The following is a 13,412-nucleotide window of genomic DNA, read 5'->3' as shown; positions in this document are numbered from 1 at the left end:
ATTGAGGAAGTTTGTGCCTCCCTTATTTTCAAAGTAGGCGTCTTTCATTTCTTAGCAAACAACCGAGCTCTAGGCCCTGCAGGGTCTGCAGTATTCGACAGGACTGAGCGCACAGGCCCGTCAGCCAAGGCCCAGCTCCCTTTAAACGTTTCCGACGGGCCGTGTCCGGCGGCAGCGCGGGGACGTGCCGCTGCGCAGCGCCACCAGCAGGCGGCGCCCTGAGGCAGCACGGCCGCCCGCCCCGCCCGGCCCGGCCCGGCCCGGCCCCGCCCGGCCCCGCCCGCCGCGCAAGGCTCCCTGCCAGGGGCGCAGGCAGAGCCGCTCGGGAGCCGAAGCACCGTCGCGATTCTCTCTCCAGACACTCAGTGACCCCCATCGGGACACACGCACCCCCAGCCTGGCACCTGCGTTACCCGCTTGGCGGGACAAGCAGCAGGGCATGGAGGCGGCACTGCCCCTGCGCAAACACCCCCCCACCCCGGTTTCACCAGCCCCAGCACATGTTGCCCGTAGCACGTGTGCGCCCAAAGCCGTCAGTCGGGCAAGTGAGGTTCACTTCCATACGGGTACACTCAAAGCAATTCCACAAGAATCCTTTTCGGTACCTTTTCATGCATGGCTAAAGGAGCTGCATGCCTATGAAAGCGTTTGTGCTTAGTCTGGAAATGCAGAAAAAGGAATTAGAAGTTGAGTGAGTAACAACAGGGAAATCCTGTCTTTAGTATTCTACGACACTCCAGTATTTCCATCTACGTTCAATAAATACACAAGTTTCTTTGAAGTTGCTCTCAAACTGTGTAAAGTGTGTCTCTGCCTTTTCAAAGAACAGATATAGCTAGAAAAAGAAATTTTGTTTCTTCATTCTATAGCCTCCCGCTCCAGTTCCACTTCATTCGCTAGTGTTCAGGCTCTGGGTGTCTCCAGAAGGAATTTACCGCATCTTGCACTACTGGCCAACAGTTTGGGTTTACCTGCTTCTTTTAACACACTCAACGCTGCACTTCTAGAACACCTGCCCTGTGTAACGTGGCTGCCAGAGTGCAGCCTTCCCTCCAACCCTGGAGCTGAAATGCAGTGACACATACAGGTACGTGCGTGTGTGAGCAGGGACTGTGGGTCACCTATGGTTTTCAGTGACAAATGATTTAGAGGCACAAATTAACATGGAGATGGCTAGTTATATATATTTTTTTTCTCACTTAGGAAATGTGCCCCTTCTGCAGGGAATGCAGTTTGATATCCCCTCCTCTGCTCTCCCCCAACACTCCCCCGCGTTCCTGCTGAGTTGGAAACTCGTAGCCACTGTACTTACAAAGCTCAAGTGTACACAGTCCCTACCACTTTTAGGATCTAAAAGTTAACATGTTTTACCTGGACTTGCTTTTTCCCAGGTCCACCTTCCTTCAATTCAGCTTCTTGCTTCTAACCTTTCAGCTTATCAGCATTGATTTATTTGATATAAAGTAGTGAGGTTACCTTAGATCAATTATACCTTTTTTTCTGTGCAATTTCCAATGCTTAATACATCTGTTACTGCTCAGCCGCAGGGACAACTTGTCCAGCTGGATCCTAAATTATTTCAATCCTTAATTCAATTGTATTTTTGCCACAGCCCAGCCAATGAGCATAATTCTTTTATGGCTAAGAAGCCTCTTTAGAAATAATCCAATAGCCCATATTAAAATATAGGTCACTGTGAAAACTGCCAAGTGCCTGACTTGTCATAACTTTGAAGACAGGCTCTGAGTCTCCTTTGGCATTACTGATTCTTTCAGTGCTCGGAGGCTTAATTTTAAAGCAATCAGCTCAACAAAAACAATTTACTTATAACTGTCCAAACTAGTCAATGTTAGCTGGGAAGCTAATTTGCTACTTGGTGCTGCACTCGGATAAATGCTACAACTGAGGGCAACTGGAGGTTTCCAAGCACTAAATCAATTCACAACTTGATAGACCTGTTGCTATAGAACTGCAAAGGTGTTGGACAGTAAAAATAAGTAAAACCCATTCAAACCTGTAGAAGAATGGCTGCCGAAGCATGGCCATAGAATCCCTAAAGATCTGCACAATCCAGGCCTGGAATTAGAATAGGCATGGAATTAGAATAGTGCTGAAGTTGTTGTGCTGAAGTTAACAAGAAAGTGGCCTTGATCTATTCTTGAATCCTGAGACCAAGTAACTTTGTTGTACTACCAGGCCGTGGCTGTAACAAGCTGCAGCTGTTAGGGAAGACAGGTGCAAGGCCAAGGGAGATAGGGAGCGGAATGGGAATAAAGGGAGTAGCAAACCGCAAGGCTAAAACATAGCTAACGCAAATAGCTGCATGGATAGAATGCTTGTTCTAATCATGACAATTAGTGGTGTGAGAGCAGCGCGCGCTTAGGGGCTAATAACCAATTATATGTTTGCTTTGGGAGCATGCTTGTGTATTGAGGCTATATAAGAAGTGTTAGAAGCCAATAAAGAGGAGCAAGATGCATAACTCATATTGAGTCATTTCTTGACTCTGGCGGACCCCTCTCCCAACAAAAACCTATACATGAGGTGACCACGTCAAAACACCCGTAAGAGGAACGTGTAAACTTACATAAGGCAAAACATCCACAAAAGTTCTTAAACTTTGAGAAGAAATTATTTTTGGCTGTTCAACTAATACCCCTGATGAGACTTGGATCCTTTTGAATGTTTGTATTTTTACAGATTCACTTTGTTTTTAAAAGAAATAAAGAACTGGTCTTGTTCAGCGTTTTGGAGGAGACTATTTTCAATTAGCTACTGTTTTCGGTTGGCGGGGGGAGGGGGGGCATGCTCCCTCCTCCTATCTCAAAGAGATGGAACCACAGTATCAAAGCTTAAGGAAATTGTTTGCCTCGGGACCACTGACAGACACAATGGTCCTTTCTCTCCAGCTACCAGCAACGGAAAGCTAATTGCTGCTAGGTAGATAAGGTGAATCTGACTTTTTTATGTGCTTGTGCATGTTCAGCGTCTAGCACAGCAGAACTCTGATTTGGATATAACTGCAGTGTATAACTGCAGTGTAAGCCTTTGGCAACAGTAGTGTGAGCTGCTGCTTGAACGCCTTCTTTTATTGAAAAGGCAACTTTAATGAGCACAATTCACTTGTTTGAGGACTCTTAGAAAAGACAAAAATGACAAACAGAATTTAGATAAGTGAAGCTTTCATTTCCACATCTCCTCTCCAGATTTGTGCATACCATTCTCACTGGCCACAAAGGGAGTTGCAATACCAAAGGAAAGAATCTGGTCCCAAATGTTAATATTAGGCCTCGTAGAAAGCACCAACAGTGAATAATTTAAATATTCTCACCATTTGTTTGGGCATTAGTGTAATCAGTGAAATCAGCCATTTGTGTTTGGAAAAAGAATCAGTCCTGTTGTGTCTTCAGATACAATTGCATGATGCCTCTTAAAATGAATTAGGCTACACAATAATCAGTGTAGTACACAACAAACTTAAAGCCAGAAGCCCATGTTAAGGTGCCTCTTTTTAATCAAGCAAGATACCAGTGCTCATTCTCATTTTTTTCTGCAGCCTGCACAATTGGGTGTGCTTTACTTGCTGTACAGGCAGAGGTATCAGCAAGAGACTGGTACTAAGAGAAAGGATGGGTAGGTCCTTACAGCGAGCAAGGATAGATCGCTTCTGGTTTTTTGTTTAGCCTTTTCAACAGGAGGAAAATACTATCCAGCAGCATGCCATCAGCAGTGCAGTAAAAAAATCTACTCTTAGGATCATCTGAAATTAAAAGAGTTTTCATATCATGATATATTTTAGGTCATCTCTCAGTCTAGCCTTTGACATTGAGTGAGGTGCCTTGTTCAGGGTCTGCAGATGACAGAATTTATGAAGTATCTTACAAAAGCCTTGATTTAGGGAGATGCATATAATCCTACGGCCACATGGAGTTCCCAAGTTAAAACACTTTTTACTAATTCTACCCATAGGCATATAAGCACAGAAGACTACTACATGCAAAAGGAGCTTCCCAAAGGAAACCAGATGAATCTGGTACCTTATTCTGATAACTGCCTTTTATAAAAGCAAGGAAAATGTGGTAGATATTAATCTATCATGATTTCACAAAAGCAGCTGCTACAATGACACTTGTAATTGTTAGTCTGAGCAGAAGAGATGGAGTTAAACAGAATTGTTAAGACAGGAGAAGAACTGACTAAAGACAATATAATACTATGTTGTGCTATAAGGATAATTACAGGCTTGGAGAGAGATCACCCATCCTGAAAGATCTGTTACTGGGAATGAGCTTATTAAATATTTGCATTAATAACACACACCCAAGTTTTGTTTGCTAATGAAATCTGGAGATGATGAAGTTGGCAGGCAGTATTAAATCAATGAAGAATGGGACTCACACAGGAAAAAAACGGAATCATAGAGTAACAGAAATGGGATGGAAGTGAACAGAATAAAATGTCAAACCTGGCCTTTAAGAATGACAGGAATCATAGAGCAGAATGACTTGAGTGTTCAGAACCTGTCTGTGGACAAACACTTAATACATGTGTGAAACAAAGGCAAGTGAGATCCCCTTCTCATTAAAGTCTTGGCTAATCATCCTGGGAATGATTACTGTTTCACTAAATGTTGGTAAGACTTCATCTGAAGTCTAGGCCATTTTTACTTAGGAAAGGTTTATTACAATTAGAAAGGCAAAAGACTACATGGACATATGACATGGTGAACTCAGAAGATGGACTAAAGTGGATCCAAGTGTTCCGATTCTCTTACTATCCAAAGAAGAGACTAAGTCATTGCGGGCACTTGCTCCCTTCTGGACCCTGCACCTGGATTCTCTCCTACACTGGCCAAGATGCAGGGAGGAGGAGGGAGTGCACTTCATGCAGAGTCAGGCTGAAATTGGGAGGGCTCCCAGTTTCACCCCACTTATACGCAGCTTCGCAAATTTCTCTCATGCAACTACATCTGAAATAGAATAAATGATGCTAAAGCAGCAGCAAGAGCTAGCAATTTAAAATCATCGCAAAAGAGAGAAAGAGTATTGCTAAAGCTGGAACTTAAGTACTTCTGGTGTGAAATGTTCCAAAGTAGACTTAAAATCTTTAAAGAATAGTAAGTGCTAGTAAATGGGAAAGAGGCCAAAGTGAGGTGAAGAGGGTGTGCCTATCAAGAGGGGGCAGTGGTGAAACTGTGAGGAATAAACCTCCTAGACTTCAACGCCATCGTCTCCGCAAACACATATTCTATATGTGATAAAATGATAAAGATGCCACGGGATAGCTTGCTTGAGTGACATGGATGGCTCCCTTGAAGAAGGTCAGCTGATGCCAAGGGTAGCAGATCCCAAGTAAAATCAGCTTGGAAGGCGTATATTTGCGAGAACCTCAAGAAGCTTGATAAGGAAGATACAAATGTTAGTGTTGTAAGACACGGGCAGATACCTTGTTTTCCCCTAGAACTTGGCATTCTTACATAAATGGAATACCAAAACATTGTGGAGTGCTTTTGTAATATTTATTTTCAGTTTGAAGACAGTTTATAGCATGATAGACACTGACTGTCAAAATGCAGTGTTGGACCAACCCAAGTGGGCCCTCTCAGTGAAAGAGATGCGTTTCTTTGGCTCTGGGGAAGAGATACTACGACAACAGCCTACTAATAATACAGCACAAAGCTTTTAAATACTGAGTGCTACATTTAGAATGGCAAAATTATTTTAGGGATACTATGAAGCAAACCTGCCAGACCCACTCCTAACAGTCCAAGAAGTTGGAGCCGATATATTTACTGTCATCAAAAGGTGTCATATAAAGTCTACAGCATGGTAACCTTTGACTGCTAACCTAGAAAGATGTGCATCCCTACCACTGTCATGTTCCTATCCCTGTGAAATTGTTTTAACATTGATTCAGTCAGAAGGCTGTTGTCTACTTTGTTCCCTGTTCCTGCAGCAACTGGCTATTCCCCGAGTTTCTTCTATCACACAATAACCAATCCTAACTTTATTCAGTTTATGCACTTCATTTGAAAAATGTTGAGTCTTTCAGTGCCAGTGAGCCTCAAGGCCAGAACGAGCTCAAAGTTTCTGTGGATGTATCAGGCCATGAAATTATAGAGCTGGTGTACATACCCCTTGCCCCTTTCTAGTCTTTTCATTTCATCTCAGTTTATCATAAACAAGTGATGTCCTGGGTCTTCAAGTCCAAATCCCAGCTCTCAGAAGCAACTTCACCATACAACCCTGCTCATAAAACAGTACCCTAAACCCAGGTCTTTAGTTCCCACTGTATTCACTGCTTTGATCGTTAGAACTCTTCTTCTCATTTTCCAACTAAATTTATCATGATTCTTTCGTCCTTTGGTTTAAATGGCAGTGGTGGTGGGTTTTTTTCTCAGTGACATTTACCTCAATTTGTGTATAAAGCAATTATATCCCCTCTCAATCACTGTTTTGTTTGGCTCAACTGCCAAGCTCTTTCATCAAGTGTATCAGATAGAACATGAAGCAAGACTCTTTCAGAAGCACCAGCTGTAAAGTGTGAGTTCCAACATATTTGAACACTGTTTGATACAGCCTTTCTCAAAAGCTGGTTCACAGGAAAGACAGCAGCCAGCTCCTGTAGTTCTGTAGTATCAGTGGCAGAAGACTGTGCTGCCAAAGGCAGAGAATTCAAACCCTGCTGCCAACGCGCACCGTGAGCCTTCACACCAGCAGCAAATGGCAATCTGGAAGTACACTCTATACTGTTGTTCATTGTTTGGGTTTTTTTCTTCATAGACACTAATGCATGAGAGTGACAATCCCAGCTTACTGTTATAGCATACAGTATATTCTCCTATATGTCCCAAAGAGAATGATAAGAATCTGAATAATGGATGACTAACCAGGCAACACCTGACTATTTTCCGAAGTAAACTATAGCCTATTTCCCGGTCAACCGTGGAATATCACTAACACCCTGCCATTTTGCCTGGCTCCATTGAGGTTTCTAAATACAATATTCCCTTCTCTGACTTCAACCCTACCCGCTGTCAGGCTCCATTAGGCATAACAAGACCCAGACAGATTCAAGATTAAGCAACTTTTTTATAAAATCCAATTGAGGACTTTCTTACCTTGAGGGTGCAGCAGATATTACATTAACCAGATTGTGCACACTTTCCATGCAAGAACTAAAGGCATATATATATGCACAGTGACTTAATTCTCTCAGGAAATTAAGCGGGGGCTTTCTAGATTCCTCCCACCATAGACATCATGATCAAGCTCAGCTAATTGAGACCTTGTGGGGAAAAGGGTGTTCCTTAGCAAGGCCTTATTTTTCCAGAAGCAATATGGGAGTGCTGCTGTCTAGCGTAGGAAGTCTGTGCAGATTATTAAGGCAGCAATAGTCACGTGGAGAGAGGGGAACCAGGTTTTAAAAGCTCCTTACTGGCTAGGCTACAGCTTAAGCTCCCAGAGAGACTGCAGCCCCAGAGTGGTGGAACCAAGGAGGAGGAATCCCCCTTCAGTCATCTTCCCCCTCCCCATAGGTACCAGGGAATGGGACAGAAACATCCCCAGTGCTACCTGGTGAGTCTGTCGGCAAAATGGCTTCAGGGCTCTGCAGCCGGGGACAGAGGCTCTCCTTACGCCCAGAACAGAGCTTGTCCTTTATCTGCTGTGGGAAACGGGTATACAGGCTCACTGAAATGCAGCGGAGTGGGGGCATATCTGGGGGCACTGCATATAACATGGGTATGTATTTGATGCATGTGGTGGCAGTGACTGATGGATGGTTTGAGGAGTAGGCAGCAGTGTAGCTGCGCACGAGCGTAAAAATGTGGGTTGTACTGCATGGGCAAACAGTAAGCGTTTACAGGGTACTATGTGATGACAGCACAGGGGAAGTACTTGCAGCACATATGGCACAAAGTGTCAAAAAGAATAGAGAAAATAGTCTTATACGATGTATTTGGAGAAGATGGGGGCACGAAATCACAGAGTAAGCAGAAGAGAACATATAAGCTGCTTGTTCTAAGCATATAGTTGCTCTGAAACCGTACAGCCACTGCTCAAATACTTCACCCAGATGAGGCCTTTAGGATCCAAGTCACAGCTTGGATCTTGGAGCTTGAACCAAGAGCTTTTTGTGAAGGCAGAAAATCTGCAAATTGTCAATAGCTGTCTTAGTAGCATCTTTGTAGTCTGTGGCCTAGAGAGAGGAGGGGAAGATGCCAATGTGCGAGCCTTAACTTCGAGTTGGGATTCTTTTTCCCATTCCAAGTTTGCAGAGGAACCTGGCATTCCTTGCGAACTCCGACTAGCACCTCTTTGTGTATTACCAATTATAATACTGTAAGTCCTAGCAGAGAGGAAGAACCGTAGGCTGTAACACTACTGAGAATCCTCTGCGATCTGACCTATTCTCATTGATGCCAGGCAGAAGGGAAACTATTTAACATCGGGAAAGGGGAGCCAGTTTCTGCCTTTTGTGCTCAAATTTTATTCCCTTAACAGACACTGAATGTAGAGCTCACAGCTGTAACAGGAAGAGACCCTGAAAATCCCTTTCTGCTGCTGTATTTAGCCAACTTTTGGCACCAATCACTGTTGTTCTGCCAGCTAAATTCTTTGCTCGTTTTACACGTAAAAGACTCAGGTCCCGTTGCTCGTTTTACACGTAAAAGACTCAGGTCCCATTTGGAATAGCAGCAAACAGTTAATGTCCTGCAAATACCTCAACCTGACAACCGAATCCTACCAGCCCCACGCTTGCCTGGAAAGAAAAAACCAGGCATCCACTAACCCTGGCGTAGGAGTATTAGCAGTGTCCAGTTCTGCCATTCAACCTGCACCCCACCAGGTTCTGATGTCAAAAGCCAAATTCTACTGTTCAACTAAAGCCACGCTAGCAAAGAGGGGAAAGCCGCCTCCGTGCTGCAGCTCAGCCGGGAAGGAAGGGGGCAATCCCGATCGGCTCTACCTGTTGCCTGCTAACGGTGCTTTCAGCTCGCCGCCCGGCTATGCGGGAAGGAGCAGCGCCGGGCGCCCCGCAGCCTGCGGCAGGACGAGCCCTAAGTCACCGACTCTAAGGTGACGCCGCCGGCCGCCGAGGTGCAGCGCGGGGCTCCGGCCGGCTCCGCGACCGCTGGCCCGGCCGGCTGCGGGGCGGGAGGCTGCGGGGCGGTGTCCGGGGCAGGGGTGGCGTGCCCCGGTGCTGCGGGACCGGGCAGGGGCGGTGTGCCAGCCCCAGGTGCTGCGGGCCGGGGCGGTGTGGCCCGGTGCTGCGGGCCGGGGCGGTGTGCCAGCCCCGGTGCTGCGGGCCGGGGCCGGGGCGGTGTGCCAGCCCCAGGTGCTGCGGGAGGCTCCGAGCCCGGCTGCCGGCCGCTCCCCCGCGGAGGAAGCCTGGCTCCCCGGGGGCACCCCCGCCGCGGTCCCCCCTCTCCCGCCTCATTTGCATGGCTCTTATTACGGCCGTGCCTCGCTCCTGCCGCGCTGACACCGGCGGGCTGGAGCGCGGAGTCGCCTCCAGCGGGAAGTGCACTTCCGTTATCTGCGCTCCCACACCCCGCCTCGCCCGCTCCCCCTCCTCAGCTCGCTCTCTCTGGATGTTTAAGGCAAGGATGAACAAACAGATCCAGCCCGACCGCAAAGTGTCGGTGGTGGCCCCCTTGCCGGACCGCGCCGGGCCGCCTCCCCCGAGGAAGGACGTGGAGCTGATCCTGGTGAAGGAGCACAACGGGGTGCAGTACACCAGCAGCAGCCTCCTGCCCGCCGCCCCCGCGCCGCGCTACGGCGCCCAGGACAGGGAGACCTGGGGCAAGAAGATCGACTTCCTCCTCTCCGTCATCGGCTTCGCCGTGGACCTGGCCAACGTCTGGCGATTTCCATACCTCTGCTACAAAAATGGAGGGGGTAAGAGCACCGCTTGCGAGGTCCTTTTCCCCAGACCCGCGCCGCGCCGCAAGGGCGGCATCCCCTTCCCCCCGGAGTTTCGGGGGAAAGCCAAGAGGGAGGTCGGCCGCGCCGTGCCCGGGAGCGGTGCCGGATGGCGAGCGGAGCGGCGGCCCCGCCGCCCTGCCCCAGCGCTGCCCCGCGGCGCCCGCCGGCACCGCGCGTCCCGGCCGCGGGGCACCGGCGCGGCTGCGGGCCCCGGGGGCGCACGGCCGCCGCTCCCCGCCGCGCCGCCCCGGTCCCGCACGGGAAGCACCGCCCGCACAGCCCGCGGAGTTCAACTTAGTTTTGAGCACAGGCGTGTTTGCTTTCTGCTGCCTCTTCAGCCTGCTTAGCGCTTTTTTCGTTCGCGAAAAATAGCATCGAGAGCGGAAAACCCCAACAAACAACCCGAGCAAAAAACACTTGAGCAGAAAAACGGCACCTAGAAAAGTTAGCGGCGGACCGCTGGAAGGTGTCTTGGGGCAGTTTTAACGTGAGATCAGGATTTGTGCCCTCCGTTCTGCAGTCTGGGCGTTCTCCCCCCCTCCGAAGTAGGCAGGAGACTCGTTACAAACAAAACCTCACCTCCCGCACAGTTTGGCAATGACAGCAACAACAACAAAAATTACACACAATAACTACAGTTAGCTCAGATTGTCTGGCACGTCTTCAGTAGACCTTAACTCCATCATCTCCTTTCATCTCCCTGAAATACGCTGTGTTGTCAGTGATGACTCCACGCTGTGATGGAGTAACACCATCTGCAAGCCGGGCAGGTGCCTGGGGTGCTTTCACATCACACAGAGGAGGCGCAGAGCCTGCCAAGCAGATGGAGAGCTGCTGAGTGAGTGGCGAACGGCACGGATAGAGCAACTAGATAGGCAAGCATGTTCTGTAAGATAGTTATGTATGTCTCGATAGTGTGGTTGCCTGGTGATAAAGGCTAGTGGTTCACACTTGTAGTATGAAATAACTTGCTTCCTGTGAAAACAGGAATTGCAGGGTGGGAAAATCCCTAGCCATTAACATGGAATTACAGCCAATTGGAACTTGATAGGATACTAGAAAGGGCTGCTACTGAAACATTTGGTCTAGTTTGGTACCTCCACAACTTCGGGAGTCAGAAAATCTGTTTGCCCACCACCCAAACAGGCTGAAGAAAGTAGTTAGTACTAAAAATTAATCTCCATCCTTATTTCACTATGTCCAAAAGTAATTCTAGCAATTCACACTACAACAACACAATGCGTTATAGGCACAGCAGGCTTCCACAGTGGCAGGTGCAGGTGTAGCAGCGGCAGCATTCATACCACTCAGTGCATATGCACCACTGGTAGTTTCTATGTCATTGGGCAGTTTTTAGAAAAAGAGATATATCCCCCTGTCTCACATTGCACAAAGTGACACCCAAGTGCTTGAACTCTTTTCCATCGTATTTTGGGTCAATTTCTTAACCTGCTTCCTTTATAATTTGCTGCTAGCTTAAGCACGGGAGATAACAAACAGTCTGCAACCCTCCTGCATGTTGTTTAGTCTCCATGTGTTATCTTATGTCAGTTAAGCTAGAGAAACCTGGGTCTTCATTAGCATCTTTTAATTCAAATACTTTCAAATTGCAGTGGAGAGCAAGTAAACTACTTCACAGCTGCAAGAGGCACCTTTCAGTGAAAAGTTTGCACCAATTCTTCCATACCATCAAAGTAAAATCAGACCTTTACAAGCAAAGGTAGAGAGGCCCTATGTTACCAAAGTCTACAGGATGACTGAGAACTGCTTACTGATATTAAGCACTTCTTTACTCTGCTCTTCAATAGAGAGCAAACCGCAGTATTAAGCATCAGTCAACCCCTAGGATGTCAGTCTTGAACACATACATAATACCACAACATCCTGTACTGGCACTTAAGACTTATTTTACCATATAATGAAAGGTGGAATAATCCTGAAGGTCAAAAACCATAAATAATGGGCTTTTCCTAAGGAGCTCTTGTCACAGAGGACATCAGCTAGATAAGCTGGATGAAGAGTTTGATTGTGGTTGGCTTAATTAAGTTTAATCATATCTAGACACTGAGATTGTTTTTCCTTTTCTGTGTGGTTTGATGGAGTATGCCCATCAGCATATCAGCTAACAGTATTCAGTCACAACAGAATATCCAAGACAGACCCTGCACTGAGAAGCAAGGAATGGAAATATAGCCAGGGACTGGTTAACAGGTCTATTCCTTCTCTTTACAACAATTGTCTCTATGGTATCTTAAAAATTTTCTATCCATTGCTTCCCATGTTGGACAAGTGTATCAATTTCATTTAACAGAAACTCCTGTAAGAGATTCAGGCTCTAAAAGTAGTTTACTGAGTTTCAAGCCATCTCAGTCCCTTCTTTTTATCAAACTGGTTTGGGAAGCTTGTTTGCTTCATGGGTAAATTTTCATACAAGACCAAAGAACATGAGCAATGGGATATTGTTAGATTTTGTTGATATCTTTCCAGTCCTGAATCAAAGATATTCAGAAACTTCCCCCCCCCCCCCCCCCCCCCAGCACACTCCTACTGCAGGAGAGAACGTTTCTAGCACTAGCACAAGTTTTACTGCCTCAAAAAAATAATCCAAAGGGTTTCATATAACTGCTGGCCTATGTATCTCCATAAAGAAAATGTAATAAAAATCAAGGTACTAACAGACATGGAGAAAATTTGATTTCATTATCCTAGTAGTTTAGCTGGACTACCAAGCAAGCTAAAGAGACAAAATCAGTTGGCGTTTCTATGCTTGTATATAGCACGTTCAGACTTGCTCATTAAAAGAAGTTTTACAGGATGCTCATAATAGGATTCCAGTTTGACTTTTTATATTTATAAGGAGCTACTAGATAAAGGAAAAAAAAAAACCAAAACAGATTAAAGTTGAATGGAATGGCATGTATTAAGTAAATCAGTGGAAGGAAAAAGGTTTCCTTTTTCTCCCTCAGTTTCTCTTTATTCTGAAAGCCTCAGCAATTACTCAGCCTCAGCCATTCAGCTAAAGCTGACTTTAAAGATAATCAAACGTGGGTTATGAACTTGTATCAGAACTTCAACAGATTGATAGAAAATAGGCAGTGAAAACGAAACACATTGCAATTCCAGAAGCCCTAAGTCACTAAAGTATTTTAACACTTGTTTTCAGTATAGTTCATGCTATCTGACAAAAAGAAATTCTGTTATGCTTCCAAAATCTGCACCCATAAAGGTTCTACTAATGTTCTTAGCTGTTGAACAACAGCATCAAGGACATGGAAGTCATAGAAAATGGCATTCCCCTCTACATCTGAAAAAAGTGATGTGGGGTGACGTGTGGACTGTTACGTCCCTAAGACTGGCTATGATTAATTTAAAATGCCAGCAGACACGCTAAGGGCCTCTCCATGCTTGTAAAAATAGGTGGCTCTCAATAAAGCGTGAGAACTTACAGGAACTCAGAAGGAAAGTATAAATACACACTGTATT

At 46.2% G+C, this 13,412-nt stretch overlaps 1 protein-coding gene and 1 long non-coding RNA gene across 4 annotated transcripts in view; one reads left to right on the top strand and one right to left on the bottom strand.

The window, feature by feature from the left end:
* LOC129737328 (uncharacterized) overlaps positions 1-13,412 on the bottom strand; it is a 770,208-nt gene that overhangs the window by 644,589 nt on the left and 112,207 nt on the right. The window lies entirely within an intron of this gene.
* The window catches only part of SLC6A2 (solute carrier family 6 member 2), a 78,610-nt gene continuing 74,738 nt past the window's right edge, over positions 9,541-13,412 (top strand). Inside the window, exon 1 of the mRNA XM_005444592.3 lies at positions 9,541-9,902. Coding sequence (XP_005444649.2) covers positions 9,596-9,902 — 307 coding nt within the window. The 5' untranslated portion in view covers positions 9,541-9,595. The remainder of the gene's footprint in view (positions 9,903-13,412) is intronic.

This window comes from Falco cherrug, chromosome 14 (genome assembly GCF_023634085.1).
Source record: "Falco cherrug isolate bFalChe1 chromosome 14, bFalChe1.pri, whole genome shotgun sequence".
Classification (NCBI taxonomy): Eukaryota; Metazoa; Chordata; class Aves; order Falconiformes; family Falconidae; genus Falco; species Falco cherrug.
Note: the sequence above shows the minus strand (reverse complement) of the source record. Positions and strands in the feature narration are given on the sequence as shown.